The sequence below is a fragment of the Camarhynchus parvulus genome, chromosome 2, assembly GCF_901933205.1.
Source record: "Camarhynchus parvulus chromosome 2, STF_HiC, whole genome shotgun sequence".
Classification (NCBI taxonomy): Eukaryota; Metazoa; Chordata; class Aves; order Passeriformes; family Thraupidae; genus Camarhynchus; species Camarhynchus parvulus.
Window position 1 is genome coordinate 93,584,936 of NC_044572.1, and position 21,523 is coordinate 93,606,458.

General features: G+C 38.9%; 1 protein-coding gene across 4 annotated transcripts in view; it reads right to left on the reverse strand.

Annotated features, from left to right (window-relative positions):
- Positions 1-1,788: 1,788 nt before the first annotated feature.
- Positions 1,789-21,523, reverse strand: part of ZNF407 (zinc finger protein 407) — a 334,309-nt gene continuing 314,574 nt past the window's right edge. For all 4 annotated transcript variants that reach the window (XM_030971008.1, XM_030971009.1, XM_030971006.1 and 1 more), the window contains exon 9: positions 1,789-4,325. In XM_030971008.1, coding sequence (XP_030826868.1) covers positions 2,974-4,325 — 1,352 coding nt within the window. In that variant the 3' untranslated portion in view covers positions 1,789-2,973. The remainder of the gene's footprint in view (positions 4,326-21,523) is intronic.

Here is a 21,523-nt window from a genome sequence, read left to right on the forward strand (position 1 = left end):
GAGAAAATTAGGCCAATGGCTCTGGCAGTCAGAACACCAGGAAGCAACGGACTGACATGGGAATACTGCCCCCTCAACAATCACTTCCATTACAGCACAGCCCTTGAATTCTCTGGAGACAGGCACCTGAAGGTATTCAAACCAAACAGCAAAACACACTTGTAGTGAATGGCTGTCTGGGCTGGGCAACTTCCTAAATCCACCACACAAGTTCTGTGATGTTCCCACACTGGAGGCTGCCTGTGGCAGAGGGCCCCAGCAGCTTCTGAGCCTGCTCCCAGACATGTCACAGGTGCCTCACCAGCTCCATGCCTGGCCCTTGGAGAGTCAGGGCTTTTTCAGGTGCTGTTCTGCTCTAATGACTCCCTCTGCTACCTAATCTTCCCTGCTCTCAATGGCAGAAGGCCATGGGAACACTTGGAAGATCCACAGAACAATCCAGCTCATCTCCTCCCGGGTTATGATCTGGGACAATGCTAGGAGCTCTGGCACAGGAGGGAAACAAATGCCAGAGATGTTTCCTAGGTGCTGGAAGAGACCTGCCATAGCCTCAGCTGTCAGCGTATGGCAGAGAGCATTTTAGCATGGGGTTGAGACAGTCCATGGAGTCCTTAAGCAGGATGACAGCACACGAACGAATGTCATCCTTGATTTCTAATGTTACATTTGTAGGGCACTAATAAGTTAACTTTAAAGTGCACATTAGAAAGAAGAAAAAAAAAAGCCGTAGGAAAATATTAGCTCTCCTGATCAGACTGCACTCAGAGAAAAGTATTGTTAACCTGAGCTCCCAGGTAATTACAGCACATAGTAGGCCACAGAATCCTTTCCAGTGCTCCCAAGCACAGGAACATCTACCACTGGGGCTTTTTTTTTATGCAAAGGTCTGCTCTTTTCATTGTGCATACAATGTGATTGCTGGTTTGACACTGCAGGCTACACTGGTTTTATGAAGGATTAAATGCCACCTGAGACATATTTATCCTAAATAAATCACAAATGGTAAACTGCAGCATGTCAGTGTCAACACCCTGTACTGCAGCAGAAAGGTTAGCCATACAGGACTAAGCACAGCGAGGAATTAGCATCCAAGCTGCAAGACCACAGGGCTACAGTTAACAGGAGAAATGATCAAGAAGAAATATTTCCACTGAAAAACATTCACTTTTTTGAACATCTGTGAGAGTCTTGCAGAGGGCCATCATTTTGTAAAGGTCACCTTTTTCCTGATAACAAACGGGAGTTGATCCTGTCACTGTTTGCTGAAGACAGTGTTTAAGAGTAAGTGAACAGCCTGTCACTTTTAAGAAAGATGAGCAAGTCAAGCTCGCCTAATTATGAATCTTGATGTCTAACTTGAAAATTACTTTTTTGGGGGTTTGACAAAGACACAACCTCAACTCTTGGAAAATAACAAAATTTGAAAAATAATAATAATAAGAGATGAAGAGGCAGCAGGATCCTACAGCCCCAGAATGAAGCACCTTTTCTCAGCAGCCCTATCAGAAAATACATTTTTAAGCAGTTGCTTCAGGAAGGAACTATTGTTTTACCCCACCCCAACTTTCTTACAGTTGATAATTTTAAGATATTAAACATGATAGGAAACCCAGTTATCTCTAGAGTCAGAATAGCTTATACCCTAAACACTTACACAATTATATTAAGCATGCATGAGGCACACTTCAGAAATTAGATTCTTTTATCTTTATCTATCTAGCAAGCCACAGAAAGGAAAAGAGAAAAGAGAAAATGCACAGACATAACAGATAGCATTCGTTTGCTCCTGCTGAATGCCAGTTCTGTTTATTGTTTAATATTAAAAATCATGATGCTTCATTTTAATGCTAACATTTTATTTGAAAGACAAAAAAAATCCCCAAACCTTGCCAGTTTATATTTTACAATTTTTCTAAAAAACAGAAGCAGTTTTATCATGAAACAAATCTTTTCAACATGAACTTGCATTGAACAATTGCAGTATATCCACAAGTAAATAACTGACATTCTGGACTAAGCAAGAAATACAAGGTCACCTTTTTTTTCCCTCTACTTGTTAATGTCAATGTCAGAATTTTCTTTAAAAATCCTCCTAACATTTGAGACGTAGCTCACAAAATGAACTGCAAAATGGTATTTATATGAAGCACTAGTTACAAGAAAAGCAAAACACTGACAGTGACAATATTTTTTTCAAAAAATGCACATTTCTTATGTAGGACTCTCATCTAAAATTAAGTGGAAGTTACAGGCATCAAGTTCTTCTTCCCAAATATGTATAATCAAGGATTTTCTGAAGTGTAGCTTTTTTGAGCTCTTCTTTAGGGAAAGTCTAATGTGTTACCATGAAAGAGTAAAGTATTATGAAAACTTTCATTTTAGATGAAAAAAATTCCTTATTTTGATGACATATTTTTAGCCAAGTGTGTTTTAAAGTAAGATTTTAGAAAGCAAAATGTCACCTGTTCTACTTTAAAATGAAGAAGGGCACCCAATATCATAAGTATGCTTACATGTTCACCTTGTTATTGTGGGGTTTGTATTTTTTTGCATATTTATCTGTTCACAAAATGTACATATAAGTGCAATTATTTTACTCCTGTGATTATGTTATACAAAAATAACAGAAGGCAGGGAATTACCCTGAGATAAAACAACATTAAGACAAAAGCATCAACAAAGAAAGCACTGAACGGAACAATTTCTACTTTGGGCGGGAGGCTTTTTATCCTGTTTGTACCCTAGTATGCTTGTTGTATAATAAATCACGTATAATAGTTCTTAGAGCTATTGTAACAAAATTGTATTATCCTCTTGAGTGAACTCCTCCTATTAGCAGGGCATGTATTTGTTACCTGGTTTGGAGGAAGTTCTACTGAGAAGGCTTTGCAGAAAGCGTTCCAGGAATACAGTGCCTCCATGATTCTGGTAATATCCAGCTCTGCTCTGCACCCAGCCTATGAGTGAAGCTCTTCATGCTTCCTGTACTTTGTTATAATCTCTCTGGCCCTGAATTACCTGTGAGCCACCCTCTGTATAAATGACCATGCTTGTTAACTGTTCTCTTGCTCTATCAGGGGCTACAGCTTCTGCTTTTATAGCAGTACCAGTCTGCAGAATGTCTTGGGACCCAGCTGTCTCTATCACAGCGTGTGAGTACACACCTGGCTCATCCTGCATGTCTGGTGGCAATTCTGTGACAATGTAGTGTGTTGCACCTTCAGAGAAGTCACCATCAGAACCCTGAGCCATGGCTTGAGCTAATTCTTCACTGACAATGATCTGGGATATTTGCCCATCTGACTCCACTAAATCCATGTGTTCGCTCTGCACACTGAGCGTGTGGCTACCAGCTTCCTGCATTATTATCTGAGAACCTTCTCCAGCTACCATATGCACAGTCCCCTCCTCATTTACAATGACCTGGGTGACACCTTCTTTCATGAGCTGGTCGGCCGCAGCTGTGTCACACACAGCAAACTGCAACACTCCTTGCACCACATTCTTAAAGGCAGCCTGAGCTCTCTCCTGAGATGCAATTATAGCCGATGGGTGCATGACCCGTGTCACTACTTCCATAGGTTTGGTATCTTCCTGAGTCTCCTGAACTTCGTGGAACATTTGTATTTCTTGTCCCTCTGCATCGCTGGGAATGCTGGGCATCTCTGGGTTTGGCATTTGCAAGAAGTCTTTGTGACCAGACCTGCATCTGTCAAGGAGTTCGGATTTGTTTTCCGCTTCACCCAGCTCAGTCACAGCACAAAGCAGGGCATCTAATGCTGAGGAGGACTCCGGAGGATGGACTGTAGCCTCAGAAGCATCTAAAACTTCCTGTCGCATTATCTGCTGCAGCACCGTGCTGCTGGAGTCAGGAACCGCGTCGATTTGAACGGCCTCCTCCATGTCAGCTCCCGCTCCTTCAACCACCACCACCTGTGTGGCACCATCTGCCAACTGCTCCGTCAGGATCTGCTCAGGAACCACACTGCTCATGTGGGAGCCGTTCTGGTTTGTGGCTATGACTTGCCCATCCTCCGTGATGTGCACCACCCTGGCCATCTGCCCTGCCATCGCCAGGGTCTGCAGGGTGGCCGCTGCCGTCTCTTCCACCGAAGCGTCGATGGCGAAGTCGCCATCGTATCCTTGAATAATAATGAACTGCTGAACTTCCTCAGGGGACTGGGGCTGTCTCCTGCTGCCCTGAAAGGCCTTCTCCTTCACCGGAGAAACATCTCCCAGTCCTGCTGCGGTAAAAGGGCTTGTGGTTTCCACAAAGGTTGCTCCTTGCCCCTTCAGTCGGCACTCATAGGACTTAGACACAATGCCTGCAAGATAAAATATGCTGTTAACATGGTATCATGGCAAGTATCAGTTCATTACTTTAACAAACTGCAGCTTAAATGGAAAAAAAATCCCTGACAATTTTTAGATTTCATTGACAGAAAACATAGATAAAATGAGCAAATGAACAAAAGCAATTTGCATGTTTTCCAAATAACATATTTACAGGTTGAAATAATTGCTGAGTGTATCAATGCTGCAGCTTATTAACAATTTAAATGCGTTTTCAAAAATATTCTGTATAAAAAAAGCCCAGATAAATACAGTATACACTTAAAAGCCACATCTTTTATAGAAGAATCTATTGGTGATACTTTGGTACTTCAGTAATGAATTTTTGGATTGTATATTGCATTAAACGTATCTTGGCGTGAGAAAGTGTGGCTGATCTTCTTAATATCCTGCTTTTGTTGGTGAGGTCATTGCCATGCTGTCATTTTGATGCCATTGTCTTCCCCTTCCTTTTCCATCCAGCATCTTCTCCGGCTCATGTGACTGACTCAGTTACTCACCCAGTTACCTGGTGAAAACACTTGGTAGTTTTCTTACCCTAAGTAGGATGTTCTATAAAATCTAACCCAGAGAAGCCCCAATTACATATCTTAATTATTTCTGCATTAAATAAATTAACAAACTATAATACATGTAACCTCCATATTCCAGCTGCTTGCTGCACTGCCCAGTTTGGTTTTGTGTCATTGAAGGTTTCCTTCTCAATTCTCAGCACTAACAACAAAGCTTCAGCAAGGCAAATGGTGCCCAAGGCTGTACAAATTCAAGGCCATCACCCTCCAAGCATGGCCTACATGTTTTTGGGAAGACATAAAGGAGAGGACCCTGTGGCCGGCTTTGTGGATGTCCACAGAAGGACGGCTTTATCCCTCCCTGTCTCCCCATGGCAGTGCCCTCCAGAAGCACCCAGGAAGCTCCTCTGTGTGCTAGGAGCAAGCTGTGGGACACAACTCGTGTACACAGAGAGAAGAGTGGGTGCTGGACATCGCAAACAAGGTCAGGTCTAATGGCACATGGGCCTTGGGAAGGCTGATTAAGCCTATGCTGCTGAAACTGCCCATATCCACACTCCAGTTTAAATGCACTTAAACTGAAATCACATCTCTGGAATAACAGGTGCAGCTTCTTACCACTAACACAAATAAATATGCCATGGCTTGCTTGGGATAAAAACAGGCAAGAAAAAAAAGCAACACTTAAAGTGAAATTTCAGACTAGCACTGTACTTTCCAAGCCAGTTCTAGTGAACAATGTGCTTCATTGAACTCAAGAGACCAAGAAAATTATACTAAAGCTGGTCTAAGGGGGCTCTTTCATGTCAAAGCATAGAGCTGTCAGACCCTGATCCCACAGAGAATTAAAATGGGCTCTAAAAAACAGACTCATTTGCTTAAAGGTAAAGTTCACACGTAGAAGCTGATTTACTCCAAAACTGAATACTTGGTGCCTTGCAGACTCTAGCAGCTTGCTATGTTAAGGGGCATATCAGGCTAAAATTCCAAAATAACATCAATAATTAAAAGACCGAGGTCTTACACTGCTATCTATCTATCTATCTATCTATCTATCTATCTATCTATCTATCTATCTATCTATCTATCTATCCATCCATCCATCCATCCATCCATCCATCCATCCATCCATCCATCCATCCTTTTTTCAATTACAGAGCTTCTGGTAGAGAACTGTACTGTGAAGCACGAAGAAGTAATTTTGTCAAGCTGAAAGGCTGCAAATCACCTTCACAAGTCTAAACTGACGTCATACTTTCCTATTCCTAGTTTGCAAGGCAGGTTTTTTCTTTTCTTTGGAATAGGAAATTAACAATTTAAACCATTAGAGTGTTTACAGGTGATGCTGCATAAAAATCTGGCCCATGCAATTGAAGTACACCTTGTCAGGTATAAGCAAGAAGTAAGCTTACTGTGGTATACAACTGGTTCTTATTCCCACTTTTCCTGTGCTCTCTGTAGGCACTGACATTCACATGACCCCCAAAAGAGCAGAAAAGTAGGAAGGGGAAATCAACATAAAATGACAATTATCCTCCACATTTTGTAATAGAGTATAAGTAATTAATTCTCTCAGGAATCTTGCTTTGTTGACAAGATAAAAGAGGAGCCTGGCAATGATGTGGCACAAAATCAAAATAACTCCACAAATCATGCATTTTCCACTGGATTTCAAAATCAAAATAGCTCTACAGTGATAATTTTCACATGCACATACACTAAAATCATGACATCTTTCTCCAAAGATCATAATAATTTACGTACAGGACACAGCATCAGTGTATTGAGGAGAAGCTCTGGTCTGGGGAAGGGAAAGAAAAAGGAAATTCACCCTGTTTTCATCTCCTGAAATAAATGCCATGCCTGTGAATCTATGCAACTCCAGTCTTTACTGTGCAATTGAATGGGAAGTCTCCTGGGTGAAGAGCTATCCGGTGAATCCCTCGCAGCACTGATAATTATGCCATTCTGACTGCTTACTTAATCTATTTGAATCCAGAGGTGAGTTAAGCCACTTCCTGACCATTAAAGTAAACTACATGGGTAAATACTGCTGTCACTAAGGGGTGTGATGAAGCTTAACTACACCAACATCTTAACCTCAGCTCAGTGCAACCCCAGCTATTCCATCACAGTTCATAAATGCGATTGCAGGTCCATCTTTTGATTCAGCAATTTAATAACTTCGAGTGCTGTCAGTACTGCTTTGAAAAATGGCTCCTATAAAATGTAACAGCCTCAATCAGATTGTAAAAGATTCACCCACTGACGATTCTTCCATTTCAACTATAATGAATTAATGTTGAGCTGTGTAGAAGTTCAAGTGTCATTTAAACTAATGTGAATCTACTGTAACTTTAAATTTTAACTGGACTATGACCAAGAATTTACTGGGAACATCAACTTCAATTTTAGTGATTTTTCATGGTAAATATGAATTGCAGATTTTACTGGTTTTCTTTTGTTTCAACAGTGAAAAGCCAAGTAGGGAAGATATTTAGAAAACAACAGATTTTGAGGCTTAGCTGCTATTCTTATAATGAAGCACTGGAATCCAACACAACATTTGTAGGAATTTTTATGTATTTAAGGAACATCACATTATTGAACTGTATGTAGCAACAAACCATGTTGTCCCAGTAAACCCAGCCTGCCTCTCACCCCCTCTTAACAGTTAAAGAGAAGGGGTAAGTGTTGGCTGACATGGCAAGCATAAGCTGCAATACAAGCCCACATTAATATTGGGAAAAGTGGACTTGTTGCTGATTGCATGTCATTGCAAATTAAAAAGATACACAAATAGGCATTAAAATGACAAAATATAATGATACAAGAGCTCATATTCAGACAATTTGTAAGGAGGTGTTTCATATCTAGGGGTGCAATGATCAGAGAATTGGTTTCTTTCCAAGACGTCTGTCATTTCAGCAGAGCCATTATTTATCAGTTGGAGTCCTGAGCGACTGTTAGTTTTTTATTTGAAAATGTCAGGACATTTTAGACATTAAATCCATATTCACAGGTTATTTTAATTCTCTGAGACCACAAACTCCTGAAATAGGGCGAAAAGAAATGCTTTGATGTTTAATGTGTGTCTGGGAAAGTAGAAATAGGGCTTAGTACCTTTCCCCCTCTCTCTTACTCAATACCTGACTTCCTTTTGTGTGTCTGTTTTATTCTTTTGTTACTGTCATCATTTGTTCCCTGCAGAATAAATACCTTATTCTTTTGTTAAGCTTACATTTAATTAAAATGTACAGGATTTGTGCAGTAAACTCGAATGAAACAAATAAAACAAGGGCCCCCTCTCTTGAAGGCATACGTTGTGAATGAAAAATGTCATTACAGACTAAAAAATTTTGCAGTAAACAGGGCCTACAGAGAGAAGTTTCCCCCGTAATGACATCCATAAAATACACAAATGGCACTTTTAGTACCATCCTGAATATGGCATTTTCTGTGCTCTACACACAATCTAAATGGTTTGATCATAGAGCATAATACTCCATTGGGTTTATAGAACAATCAATGTTCCATAAAATGATGTATTTATCCAATAGTAGGCTCAGCAGTTACTGGTGTATGACATTGTAGGACACTGGCTTTGTACTGTTCAGCAGCACACATGCTGGCTGTAAAACTTATCTAACACTACTTCAACAACTTCATCTCATCTGTGTCAAGTAATTTGTTGAAGCCTCAGCTTGGTTTAAAAAAACTTGTAATAAAAATTCATAGAATTTTCAGGAGAATGAAAGCTGATGACAATAGAAAGGTCACATTGTGGCGCCACTCGTGGGGTCGGGGGTCAGCTGCAGTTCTAAAACAGAAAGTAGATTTCATGCATCGTGTAGCAGATAAAGATGGCATTAAGGAGACTTGTCTCAGAAAGAAACGCGCAACGCGTGAGGAAAGCCTGGGCTAATATTATATGTAAAGCACCACCTTGCTCTCAGCCAGCAGCCTCTTTAGAATTCTAATCCTTCCCCAAAACTTGCAGCAAGCGGCTGTGTGTGGTGAGGCTGGGCTGAGGACATCCTTCACAAGGAGCACCTTTAGGACAAAGCAGTAAGTCATAAATGAAATAATCTATTATGACGACGGAAATGATCTGCATTTACACAGCTAGCTTAAAACAGCTATTTTTCCTTTTCTGTAAAAGTTCTAGGAGGCCTGATTTATAGTCCCCTATTCAGCAACACTTAATTTTTCATACTTTGGTCATTAGGTATATTATTTATTGACACAAACAAACATTTCGCGTCTGACAAAATGCAACAAATATTAAATGATGTGAATGCAAAGAAACTTCCTTTCCTTCAATTAAATGCATCCTGTAAGAAATTTAAAATATTTTTAAAAATCTCCTTATGTCCAACATCACTTGAACAAGCTACTGATTTTCTTATTTTAAAAGTTATTGTCTACATGGCAGCAATACAATATTTTGAATGGTACAGTAAGTCTACTTTTCCAATTCATAAAGTAATATAACTTATGCCTTGATCAAGTTACAAGTTTCTACTCTGTTTTCATTCAATTATTTTTGTAATGATCTACCTCTACTTCAATTAATTAAGTACAGTCTAAGAACTGTGGCATAATTTGGGATTTCCCTGATTTTCAGAGGCCATAATAATAAAATGCATTTTTCAGATCTCTGTTCCTAGACCATAGTACAAACTATTCTTTATCATTTGCAAGCTTTTATGTGCAAGCAATGTATGGGTCAGCATTTTTTAAACCAGCTAGTTAAGCTACTAAATAAGAGGTTGTGAAGGCTCATTCGTGTCTTCTGCTGAAGGAAAGAAAATATGATGGGTCAAACCGAGAAGTGAAATAAATCAGCAATCCAAAATGGCCCTGTTACAGCTATTATGTCCACAAAGGCAGCAAATATTTGTAAAGCAATACAAATAAGTATACCTATAGGGGACTTACCAGCTCCCTAAGAGACATAAAAAAATTCCACCATTGACACAAATTACGTAAATCTCAAGAGAAACCAATACGACGAGGCTTCATTTTCCCCCCTTTCATTATATTATTTCTGAAAAAAAACCCTAGAAAAAAAATCCCAAATAATGTTCATAGTTTATTTTCTGCTTAAAAATCCAGTAATGTCATGTTTCAATGCTGAAACTCAAAACAGCCTTAGCTTCTAGTTTTGTCCTTAACCACTCAATCATGTTTGGAAACTTCAAGGTCTTTTAAGAAGTGCTTGAATAAAGGATGAAGTTTTAACATTTCAGGTATCTTAAAAAACAGCAGACGTCCTTTAGCTTTCTAAAAATGTGAAAGAAAGTACTCTTGTTATATTTTTTCTTTTGAAAAACAGACTGAAATTTCCTGCTTGCTATTTTTACCTCACAGAACTATGTCAATGGCCACAAAAAGACACAAAAGAAAAAGACAACCACCAAATTAAATAGCCAAGCTGTTCAGTTAGGGCGTTTAGGCAGTTTGTTTGGTTTGGTTTAGCTTCCCTTCAGTGTCTAATTAACCTTTGGGAAAAGGCCTTCTCTAGGAAAAATTTCAGTTTCTCTTTTCCTGCACTCAAGGTCAAAAATGCATATTATAGAGCCCAGTGTTACAGACAGAATGCAAATAAAAAATATACATATCAAAACTCCCGTTGATCGTGGCAAACATGTACAGTGTTAACATGCTGAATTTACCGCTGCCTAACCTGCAAAGTAACTGGTTTACTTGCAAACCACTTTTCTCTTTACCTGTTTGCCACCATGCAGGCTGCTCCTCTCAACTCTGATGTGTGAGTAAAAGCCTCTATGTGGCATATGCAGCAATTACCTACACGGGCAAGCAGCATCGGGAATATATCTGGAGTATTTCAGCTATGTCTTCCAGTGCAATTTAGCAGCTTGAGATAAGGATAGCCAGTCTGGACATTTCTTGGCAGTCCAGCTTCAAAGACTACTCTGGCCCTCAGTTTGGGAACAACTGACAGTGATGATACTCGGATGCACTCTTTCTGTTTTATCCCCTGCAGTGCAAATGGAGAGTGCATTTTTAGCACTTCTAAATCAGAATCCCAATTTCAAGGGGTTCTGGTTGCACTTGGTCAAACCAGAGATTTCTGTTTCCTAAGCAGACAAAACACATAATATAATATGAAGAATAATACACTAATATGAGAAAAATGAGGGAAAAAAAAAAACCCAAGGGAAAATGATCTGGATTTCTGAAATAGGTCTAGTCCCAAACACTAAAAAAGGAGAAAAAGGGCTTTGTCAAAAAAAGGGAAAAAAAACCTTTTTGTCATTGTTATCTCAGCCGAAGTTTTTGTTTTCCAAGAATATATACATTCAGATCTTGGTTTTATAAACATTTATTTATCAAGCGTAGTGCTTACTGCCATAGTTAGCCTCAATAGTCTCAAAGGGACTAAACATGGTTGCTTGCATTATGCATTGTGTTTGCATAATCAGGCCCTTGGGATTAACAATTCTGAAAATGGCTGGCCTTCCCTAACGTTTGATGTACATATATGAAAAAAAGAGAACAGACACTTGTAAGGGATACCCAAAATAAAACATCATGCTGTTAAATGATCAAGCAGAAATTATATTCTTCGGCACACCTATCAACTATGAGTATCATGATTCTCTGTATTTATCTATTCTGATTTATGCACCCTTTCAGTAAAAAGAAGCACCTGTTCTTTGCTTGAGGGCACATCTCAACCCATTTAAAAAACACAGCATTTTTAGGAGGAATGCTTGGGAATAACTACAAATAGTAAGTTTCCTAGTTCTTTTTGTTAGTTCAGACAGCAGAAACTACCATTTCAAATGTGATAGTCATATCTGTATTTCATTTATAAATTCAACTATGTTACAGCTATATTCATATCTTTCCAGAGTAAATTATGGGAAATAACCATTTGTCTTCATTGTAGACACTTTTGCATGTATAGTAGAAAACAAACCTCTATTCAATAACTGCACAGAGGCACCATTAAAATCAAATTTACAGTAAACAGAACCTGCAGCTGGGGTAAAACACTAACTGTTAGTATTTTAATTATCAGTGAAGCTTTCGGAGGTCTAACATCTGCTCATAGCCAAATGACAGCAGCTGCTTGTGTACACTTAAAACAACATGAATTTCTTCTATAAATATTAAAATGAATTGTATGTCATGTGTTCATTGTGGCTATATTCCTATTAAGCTTTTTAAGTATATAGGGTATTCTGAACTTCTTTCTTGTGGCAAATTCATAAAGGGCTGACCTCCTCAAAAGAATGAGAGGCAAAGGCAGCAAAAATTCTTGAGTCTGTAAATTGAAAATGTTTAGAGACAGTACTGGAGGTCACCCTCTGCCAAGACACTGCTGGTAAATGCTTACAAAACATCAGCACTAAGTTCTGATCATTGTGCACTACAGTAACTTCAAGGACAAGACTGCCCAGCATGCAAAGTGTCAGGAGTCTAAGGGATGGCTTATATCAAAAGCTAATGCTCATCTACTAAGTGAAGGAATTAATGCATTATCTTACTTGGAAAAAAATACTCTGTTTCAATGTCCAAAACATTGGAGGACATGAGCATGGTCTCTTCTGTGGACTTCATCAAAAGCATACTGGAATGATTCCTGATTTGCACGAATAGAAGCAATAAACTGCCATGAGCAAGGAACTATACTGGCTCAATATGAGATTTTGCTAAAAAAGCAAGCTTCATAACTTAATTTTGCAGCTTTTTACCTAGGCACTGACATACAGTTGATATTTTCCTTTTAGTCTCTCACCTGCTTGGGAACACAGGAAAGAAAACTGGAGGAGGGACACACATTTAGTTTAGCTGTAGTCTGGCAGAGTGTGAAGAAGAGAGCATTACAACCAGTTTCAGAGGAAAACAAGGAAAGAGGGTTTTATAGTTTTCACTTTACAGGTTTTCAGGGGAGAAAGATCTGTTTCTTTGCTTTTACAACAACAAGTGTAACGCCAGTGGCAAATAATGTTTATGTATTTTCACAATAGACCTACAGCTCGAAAGGAGCACTACAACAATTTAGTCTGAAAGCTGTAGGTCATGCCAAGCTGTGTTTTGGAGAAAACCCCAACATGATTAGACGCTTCAGCCTCACATGTGCAACCACAACACAGGATCAGCCCTGAGTACAGCCGTCTCCACAGTGGTACGTGGCTTAAGATGAAGGTGAATTAATTGTGAAGGCAGCTCCCAAACTTCTGACATCAGATTTCCCAGCCCCAATAGTCAGTCTCAGTGCAGGATGACAACATATGAGGAGGAAGGAATAGGGCTGGTTATAGGTGGGACAGTTTCAATGCACAGGCCTTCCCCTTTGTTCCCCTCACTCCTCCTGAGGCACTTGACAGCATCAAGGCTTACCATGCCCAAAGTGATGAACGCCAGAAAACATGCTGACTTTTGCCCTCAAAGTGTCACAGACCTGGCAGTAATGCTGGGATTATTTAGGAAGCATGAAGCAGGGGTACTTGCTGGTTCTGGGAGGTTGGATAGATGGGTACATAGAGGCTGGAGAGATGGGTAAGTTTTATACCACTTTCAAGGGTCAAGTTCATGAAAAAGTCTTCTTTTCATGATTCACTTCTGGTGTAGTATGGAAGCAGGATGTTTCCAAAATATCTTCAAAGGAAGAGCTGTTCATGTAATTGACCTTTCTGTTGACAGAAACATATTTTCAGTGCTACTGATAGAGTAGCACTTAAATGAACTGTCTTCCACTTCCAGTGTTAGAAAGCACAAGGCAGGACATAGGTAAAGCAAGACAAAAGATACCAAAGCTGGTACCTTCTGGGCTGTTGCTGAACACTGTTGATGCAGGAACTGCAAGATGGTCTATGTGACTGAGCTGCATGGGAAATGCAAAGTAAACTGTTGAACTGCAGCTTTCCCAAAGGGCTCACAACCTCCTTACCATGTTGCTTGCACTTGGCTGCAAAGTTGTGTGTTCAAGAGCTGAATAATTACTCTTTTAACAAGGCTACCTAAATTGTTGCTTAACTAGAAGTAGAAATCAACAGCTTTTAGATGGCACAGGGAGCTAATACCAAACTGGAAGCGTTAACATCAATACAAAGAAAACCAGGATGCAGCATAAGTAAATAAGAAAATAATAATGTAAGACCAAACTTGTGCTACTGCATACTAGCACTTGTGGAGAAAGTAAATATGCAAAAATTATATTCAATGAGAGACAAGTCCCTAGAGAACTGTAATGCTGAAGAAATGTAAAGAATGACAGTGTTCATCAAATTACATATGAGTTTATGAAATGTAAAACAGGAAAAGAAAACAGGCCAAAGCAATTTTTAATTGCACATTCAAAAGCATGTCTGCTGCACATTGTTCTGGTACAGATACAACTAAATTATGTGTTGATCTTTCTAGAAGAGAGATCTTGACTAAAGAATATTCAGAATAGTGAAACAAGAACTGTTAGAAGTCTGACTTGAATGGAAATATTGGAAGTTTAAGTGCAGATATTCTGGCTACATAATCTGCAAATGCTGGAGAGGGAAGAAAATTTTTGTCTCTATTCAATAAGCATAATCCTATTTTGATGAAACACTAGAATGTTCATATCATACTGCAGGAAGATGGTTAGACATGGTGAGAAATGGGAAGTCAATTCAGCTGCCTCATCCACTTTCAGATGCCAGGATGATGAAGCTCCCAGATGGAATAAATAGAGTGTACAGTAGCTAAGAGTATGACTTAACTTAGCTCATCACCATTTATACTGCAAATCCATACAATTCCAGAACAATTAAGTGAAAAGCAGCACGGGATTCTACAGGAGCTACTCAGATAACTTTTGTAAACATCTCCATTCTGCACTCAAGTGTACTCAAGACTGTGGTGCCTTAAGTTTTAAAACCCAAAGAACTTGCATTGACTGTCAATCATATGAAATATGAATCCAAGTCAAATATGGACTAGTAAACAACCCCTGCCACTCTGTCAGGTCATCTCATTAGCTCTTTTGATTTTTTCCTTCCTGAGACGCAACTTAGACTAGGAAAAGAGTGGCTATTTAAAAATTAAATAATGAGCATATTTATGTAAAATATTTTAAAATGCCACTTAGTTCTCAACTCTGAAAGCACTTGTTCAAAGTTTTATTATCTATATCTGTCTCCAACTGAAGGCAAGTAATGCTTAAAACCATGCTAACTAAAAAATGTCAAGTGGTTGAAAACACCATGGTTCACTTGTCTGTAGCATGGTACAGGCTGCAGTGAATGCCATCATTCTGCTGTGAATGCCATCATACTTAGGACCGGGTACAGCACCCTTAGCCATAGCATAAATGAAGCCATGCACTTGTACTATTGCTGGAACTTAGTTCACATTTTTTTGTACAGTAGACAAAATTTCAGAGGAATTTATGATCATTTCTATGAAAGCAGTAAATCTTGGGATATCTGACAAAATGGAGACCAGACAACATCCCCACCAAAAAAAAAAAACAACAAAACCAACCAAAAAGCCCCAAACAAAAAACAAACCCCAGAAGCCTGGAGCAAGATACCTGGAAGATCTGATTTTCAAAAGCACTAAGAAACTAAGAGCTCCTGCTGACACTTTTGTTAAAAGATTATATCAGCTACCTCTTTAAAAAATATTTCTTATTGCTTTTCTAGCTACTTTGGTTTGGTGAGCTCAGAGTTTTCTAAATTCTGGCATGGAACGGACCAATTGCCAGGACCCATTGTGGTTTGTTATTTCAAATCTGTGCAGATTACAGAGCTTGGGAGCAGCCCATGGCATCACAGGTTAAAAAGCGCTGCAAGTCATAGGCAGGCTTTACACATTCTGTAGACATAGCTTTTGGGATATGTTCCAGCGCTCCAAAACCCACTGAAGTTCACAATTTCTTTCATTGTATCTCCAACTACCCTTAAACATTATTCAAGTGCTTCTACTGAAATAAAAAAACTCTGAAGATATTTGAATGATATTATTTCCTTTATAAAAAGAAAATGCTCATATGAAAACTTACACAGACAGAACAAAAAAAATTATATCAGTGCCCAAAAAAACAAGCTAAAAGAAATCCAAAATTAATGTTTTTCTTTTTTTCCGTTATTTTTTCTAGGGACTCTAACAATAGAGAGAATTTTATGAAAGATTTTTAGGTGTCTTTGCATAAAGCTGATTTCTTCAATGCAGAATTAGGAAGCAAAATAAAATTGGCCTGCTTTCCACTAGTGCTAGGCACAAGAACATGCAAATGCAAACTGAACAGAACAGACCTAAAATCTAATGGCATCTATCTAAAACTGTATCTCGTGAATTGCTCACAATTGGAAACATATTTATCACTAAATAGCACCATAAAAATGGAAAAAGCATTATACTAACTTTTCAGGCAGAAAAGTGGAAAACAATAAGAAGTGTATTGCCAGGGTCACACAAGAATTCCAAGGTGTGCTGAGTCCCAGTTTTAAATCTTAATCACTGCATTATCATTTCTTAGGAGAGCCTATTGTCAACTCCAAGAGTTGAGGTACTCCATTTACCCACTGGGAAGCTCTAGTCACATCACTGCAATTTTCCTGATAATGCCCTGTCAATGACTCAACCCCACGTTCATGAGCAGAGAGGAGTTCAGTGTCCATGTACCCTATAATGAGGAATGCCGGGCTGCAATCTCTGCTGAGATTGTCATAGGTGTCCACTGATACCATCTGCAATTACAGAATTTTATGAGATGGAAACTGGTTCATTATGAAAAAGACTCAAGTCTACCAGCTCATTTCACAGATGTCAGATGGCAGACTTCCTACTCATCGCAATTCTTGCAAGTGCAGAAGAAGGGGCCCGTAGTTAGACTTTTGGGAATTAAGCACAGAGCTAATGCTAAGCACAGGTCTAAATGCTTTTCTAAGCTGGACCCTATTAGCTCCAGTCCAAGCCATTCAAAAGAGGGACATAGATTCCTGAATTTCAGCTTCACAAGGGCCAAACCTGGACAGCTAGTTCCCAGAGGAAGGCAGACACAAACTTAGCTAAATATCACTTAGCCAAACACATACCTCTCAAACTGAATTCAGCTTGATTATAACTAAGCAAAATAATTACATCAATATTTTCAAAAGTATCAGCTGAATTCCATTTTGAATTGTCACCTATTCAAATGAATGAATGAATACCTTCCTTTAAAAAGGTTAATGCACATTATGGATAACTAAGCATGTCTGTATTTTTAACATGTATCATTTACTTTCTTTAAATAGCTTTCTCCAAAACTTCATTATTACATTTCAGAAGTATGTGTAGTGTGGAAAATGTTGTTGATAAACCTTTTTTCTTAGAGAGTAATCGCCCCTCATACATACATTCTTTCGCACTTGCAGACAATGATATATTTATCTTCAAATCTGGTAACTATTAGCTTAAACAAACATCTTAATTTCAGACATTTCAGTCTATTTAAGAACACAGAAATTAACCTAATTCTCCATTTTCTCTGAAAGAAATACAGATTCTTCTACAGCTTTCAAGAAATGAAGCACTGTTTGCTATAGTACAGCCCCCTCCACTCCTTCCAAAACCAGCCTTTTTCTGTTGGAGGTGAACCTTGCTGCATTTATTCATTTCCTTTTTAACAAAAGACCACAGAAAAATCCAAGGTAACAGAGTGTTTAGCAAGAGGACTTCAAATACTAAATGCAGGCTTTAGTACTACTTCAAGCTCTGGGTAAACTCTGACACTCTGAAGACAGAATGGAAGGTGTTGATGCCGATCTCTATCATCGTAACTATATGGGAATCTGCTTATTTGACAGACTTGCTTTCTCCTGGTGCCACTACCTCAAGTGGCAGTTACAGACATGCTCAAACCATGGTCTCTGGCCTTTTATATGTTCCTTTCACAGGCCAGTTTCCATAACAAAGATATACTCCCACTTGGTCAATTTATCACAACCTCATCAAACACTTCCCCTCCCACACATGCACTTGGTATCCCCACAGCCTCATCACCAAAAAACAGACCCAAAGCCCACCAACCATACTAAAATTATATTGCAGATTTGTAGATTAATGGGCTGATTCTGGCATCTCAATTCAAATGGATTTACAACCACTGTGTTTAGCCCTGTGTGATTTCAAATAGAATTACTTCTGATGAATTTGGATGCAAATTCACAAAGCATTAAAACAAACCATGTTTAAACTCGTTGGTTCATCAGATGCAAATATCATGCATTAAGCAGGGAACACCCATTTATGAAAATAATGAAAACTGACACCAATATAATAAAATCATTACAGGTTTATGGATTCTGGGACTTAAACAAGCCATACCCTTGTTTCTCCTAACTGATTAAATGCTTCTTTGCAGTTTATGTTTGATCTGCAATTCAAAAATAAATTAGTTTAGTCTTTGAGCCCAAAACCTTGGAAAATTGCTAGGAGGTTCTACCTCAGATTCATCTGGGGACAAAGGCTGGGTAAAGGGAGGAAATTGTGGGGGCAGGGAGGCTTGCACTGCAACTGAGAACCAACAGCTCAGGAGAGGAAGCAGTCAGGTAAACCGAGGTTTGCGGACTCCGCCAGCAGTGCTCACAAACCCTTGGCCTGAGCGGCGTTGTGTGAACACAAGACAAGGATGGTCATACTGGGCACTTCTGTTTCATAAAGCTGGCACAGACGGGCCTGTCACACCATGTACTTTGTCTCCACGAAACCTCAACCATCCTCACTTTGCATCGTGTTTGTAGACAAGGAGTTTAAGTGCAGAAGGGCAAAGGATTGCCCATAATTTTTGGGATTGTCCCATGACAAGGAAGCAAAAATAAATGTGACCATGTTCTAACTGATAAAGTAGATCTCTGAGGTTGTATGTAAACAGTAGATATAGTGTGGGTTTTTCATTAATCCCCCTGTCTAATTATCATGAACATGATTTCATTTTCAGTTAGATGACAACAGCCTAGCTCAATAGTTTCCAGTAAAATCTTTGTATCCAGATAATAAATTCTTCTCATAATGATGAGATTTAAAACAGCAAAACATTCTTCACTGAGGCATGCAATGCTGATAAAGCACTATTTTGCTGCACAATCTATGCAGTATAAAAAGTTCTTTGCTGCATCATGATCTGCTCCAATTTGTGTATAAATAGCATTTGTAATAAAAAGAAATGTAACACCAAGTTTTACTTAAATAACTGCTCAAAAAGAGGTTGGGAGATAATGTAGCTAACACACAACAACAAGAAAGAAGGGCAATTGCAATAGCTCTTTCTCAACATCCTTTCTTTTTCTTTTATGAATCGATTCACAGCAACATTAAGAATTTGAACTCAAATATTTAAAGAATTATATGTTGGGATGGTTTGAGGGTAGTTTGGTTCCTACAGTTGAGGTACCATCTAGATGTGCTGCAAACATCAGAAAACCCAACTTTGAAAGCAACTCTCTCCATAACTTTAGCCAGTCATCTCAAGAAAGCTCCTGTTTCTGAGGACAGACATACATGACTGAAAAGGCATAACAAGCTGTGAAGTCCTTAAGATCTACATTTTCAAATGTGAATGCCTTGAATTCGATACCCAAATCTGCATGTACAGAAACCATTAGCCATTGCTGAGGCATCATGCAGTACCACACTGACAGTGCCACTGACACTGGGCCACAAGGGATTTGAGAAGCCTGACTGTTCCACATTGCAGTTATCCAGTACCCATGACCTTCTAGAAATCCTTACTTGGCCAGCAGATCAAGTACTTCTATTACTGTGATGGACCCATGATTTGCACTTACAGCTTTGTCACCTCCATGGAACAATACTGGTCAGAGATTAGGAATAAAATTGTGTCCACATTCAGGAGATGGACAAAATTCCCACTGAGTCACAAAGCAATTAATACAATTTTGGATTAAAACAAAAATAAAAATCTGGATTCTGTTTATCATTTAATGCCAGCGCTCTGAAATCCAGTCTGGCTTCTAATGGGCATTAGGATGCTGGTTAAAAGCTACCTTATCCTGAGTCACTATGTTTAACTCTGCTGCTCTTTCCACACCCCTTTACATAAGCACAGCCTAAAGTAGCATTTGGGATGTGCTCATTTTGTTTCAGAGAGAGAGAAAAACATATGTCACATTTTTTTACCATTTCTGAAGTTGGTCCCAAAACAAGACTGAAATAGTTTCTGATTACAGGTATTTTTTGTGAACTGTCAGGCAGGTGAGCACTTGTTTTTCCCTCATGACCTACTGGCTAAATTCTTGAAGGCTGCTGAGAAGATGCTGTAGTATTAATTAAAATTTGAACTGGTTGAAGCAGTGTATCATGAGACCTTGCCTTTAAGAGTTGCTGAATACTAGATCAACCTCAACTTCTCAGTACTATGTGCATCTTCTGGTGTTTTTTTATTGTATGACTGTGGGAGAAGGACAATACTCAAGGATAAAGGATCACCTTAATCTGCATCAGAATGAGACTGGCCTGGTTAAATGGTGACAGAGATGTATGGATATGTAGTAAGTGCCAATCTGAGCACTCAGATGTGGAATTAGGACTCCATGTACGGGTACTTATTTTAGAAAGTAGATCTCAGAGGATAGATAGGGTTGCCCACTTAGCTCAGAAAACCCTGCTCCAGTTTTAAAAGCTACTTGTCACTGCAGAGCAAATGCTTCAATTTTGAAGCAAAGTGGTATGTTTGGTGGCCCCATTTGCATGACAATGCCCAGAATGCTCTCGTAACACAGCTATTTCATGGAAGGGCTGATGCATTCAAGGCTTGAGAATAAACCCAGATCCTGTGGGTATACCACTGCATATGATTTCAATACTTTTCCTCCAATTTATATGCAAAAGATAAGTCTGTTGAAGTGGATAGTGGTTATAGGTAACCAAACTAACCTGTCATCAGTATTTACTAGAAATCAAAATTACAAATGGTACTTTGGCAAGTCTCTAACTCCTTGAGTAATTAGCTGATCATCTCGTACCCATGTGTATATGCTTTAGGTGTTGACATAAGTCGTGAAGGTTGCTGTGAAGAGATGTCCCAATATATTAACAAGCAAACCTAGAAAAACTAAACAAGGCACAGAACACAGCACAGATACAGAATAACAGTTAATCAAGACGGACTTTGCTCGTCTCCCGCACTTCTCTCCTCCTCTCTCACAGCTTGCTACACAAAATAAATGTACTACACTGACTTACACTGCAGTACAGAATATCACAGTCTCCTCTATTGTGTGGATTTCACTGCTGAGAAGCTGTAACACTAATTGTCAGTTTCCCACGATCAAAGTAATTTGGTTAAATAATTGGTTTACATTTACTATATTTTATTTGCCTCACAAAAACAAATGTTATAACAAAAGATCATCTGAAGAGGAGGGAATGCTATGGTGATAACACCAATATGGTGCCAACATATGGAGAAATATGTGTGTTTTGTGCACATAAACAATGACATGAAGCTTCAGCTGTTTAGAGAACAAAGCTTTACACCTGACTTAATAATGTGATATGTGCATTCTGGTGTGTATGTGTATGAGGGGTGAAGCTCTTCTGATATTAGATTTTGGCACTGAAACTAATGTTTTAAATGCTGATTAACTGGTGATTATTTATAATTAATTCTTGATAGGTGAAAAATTATGACATTCCTTCTT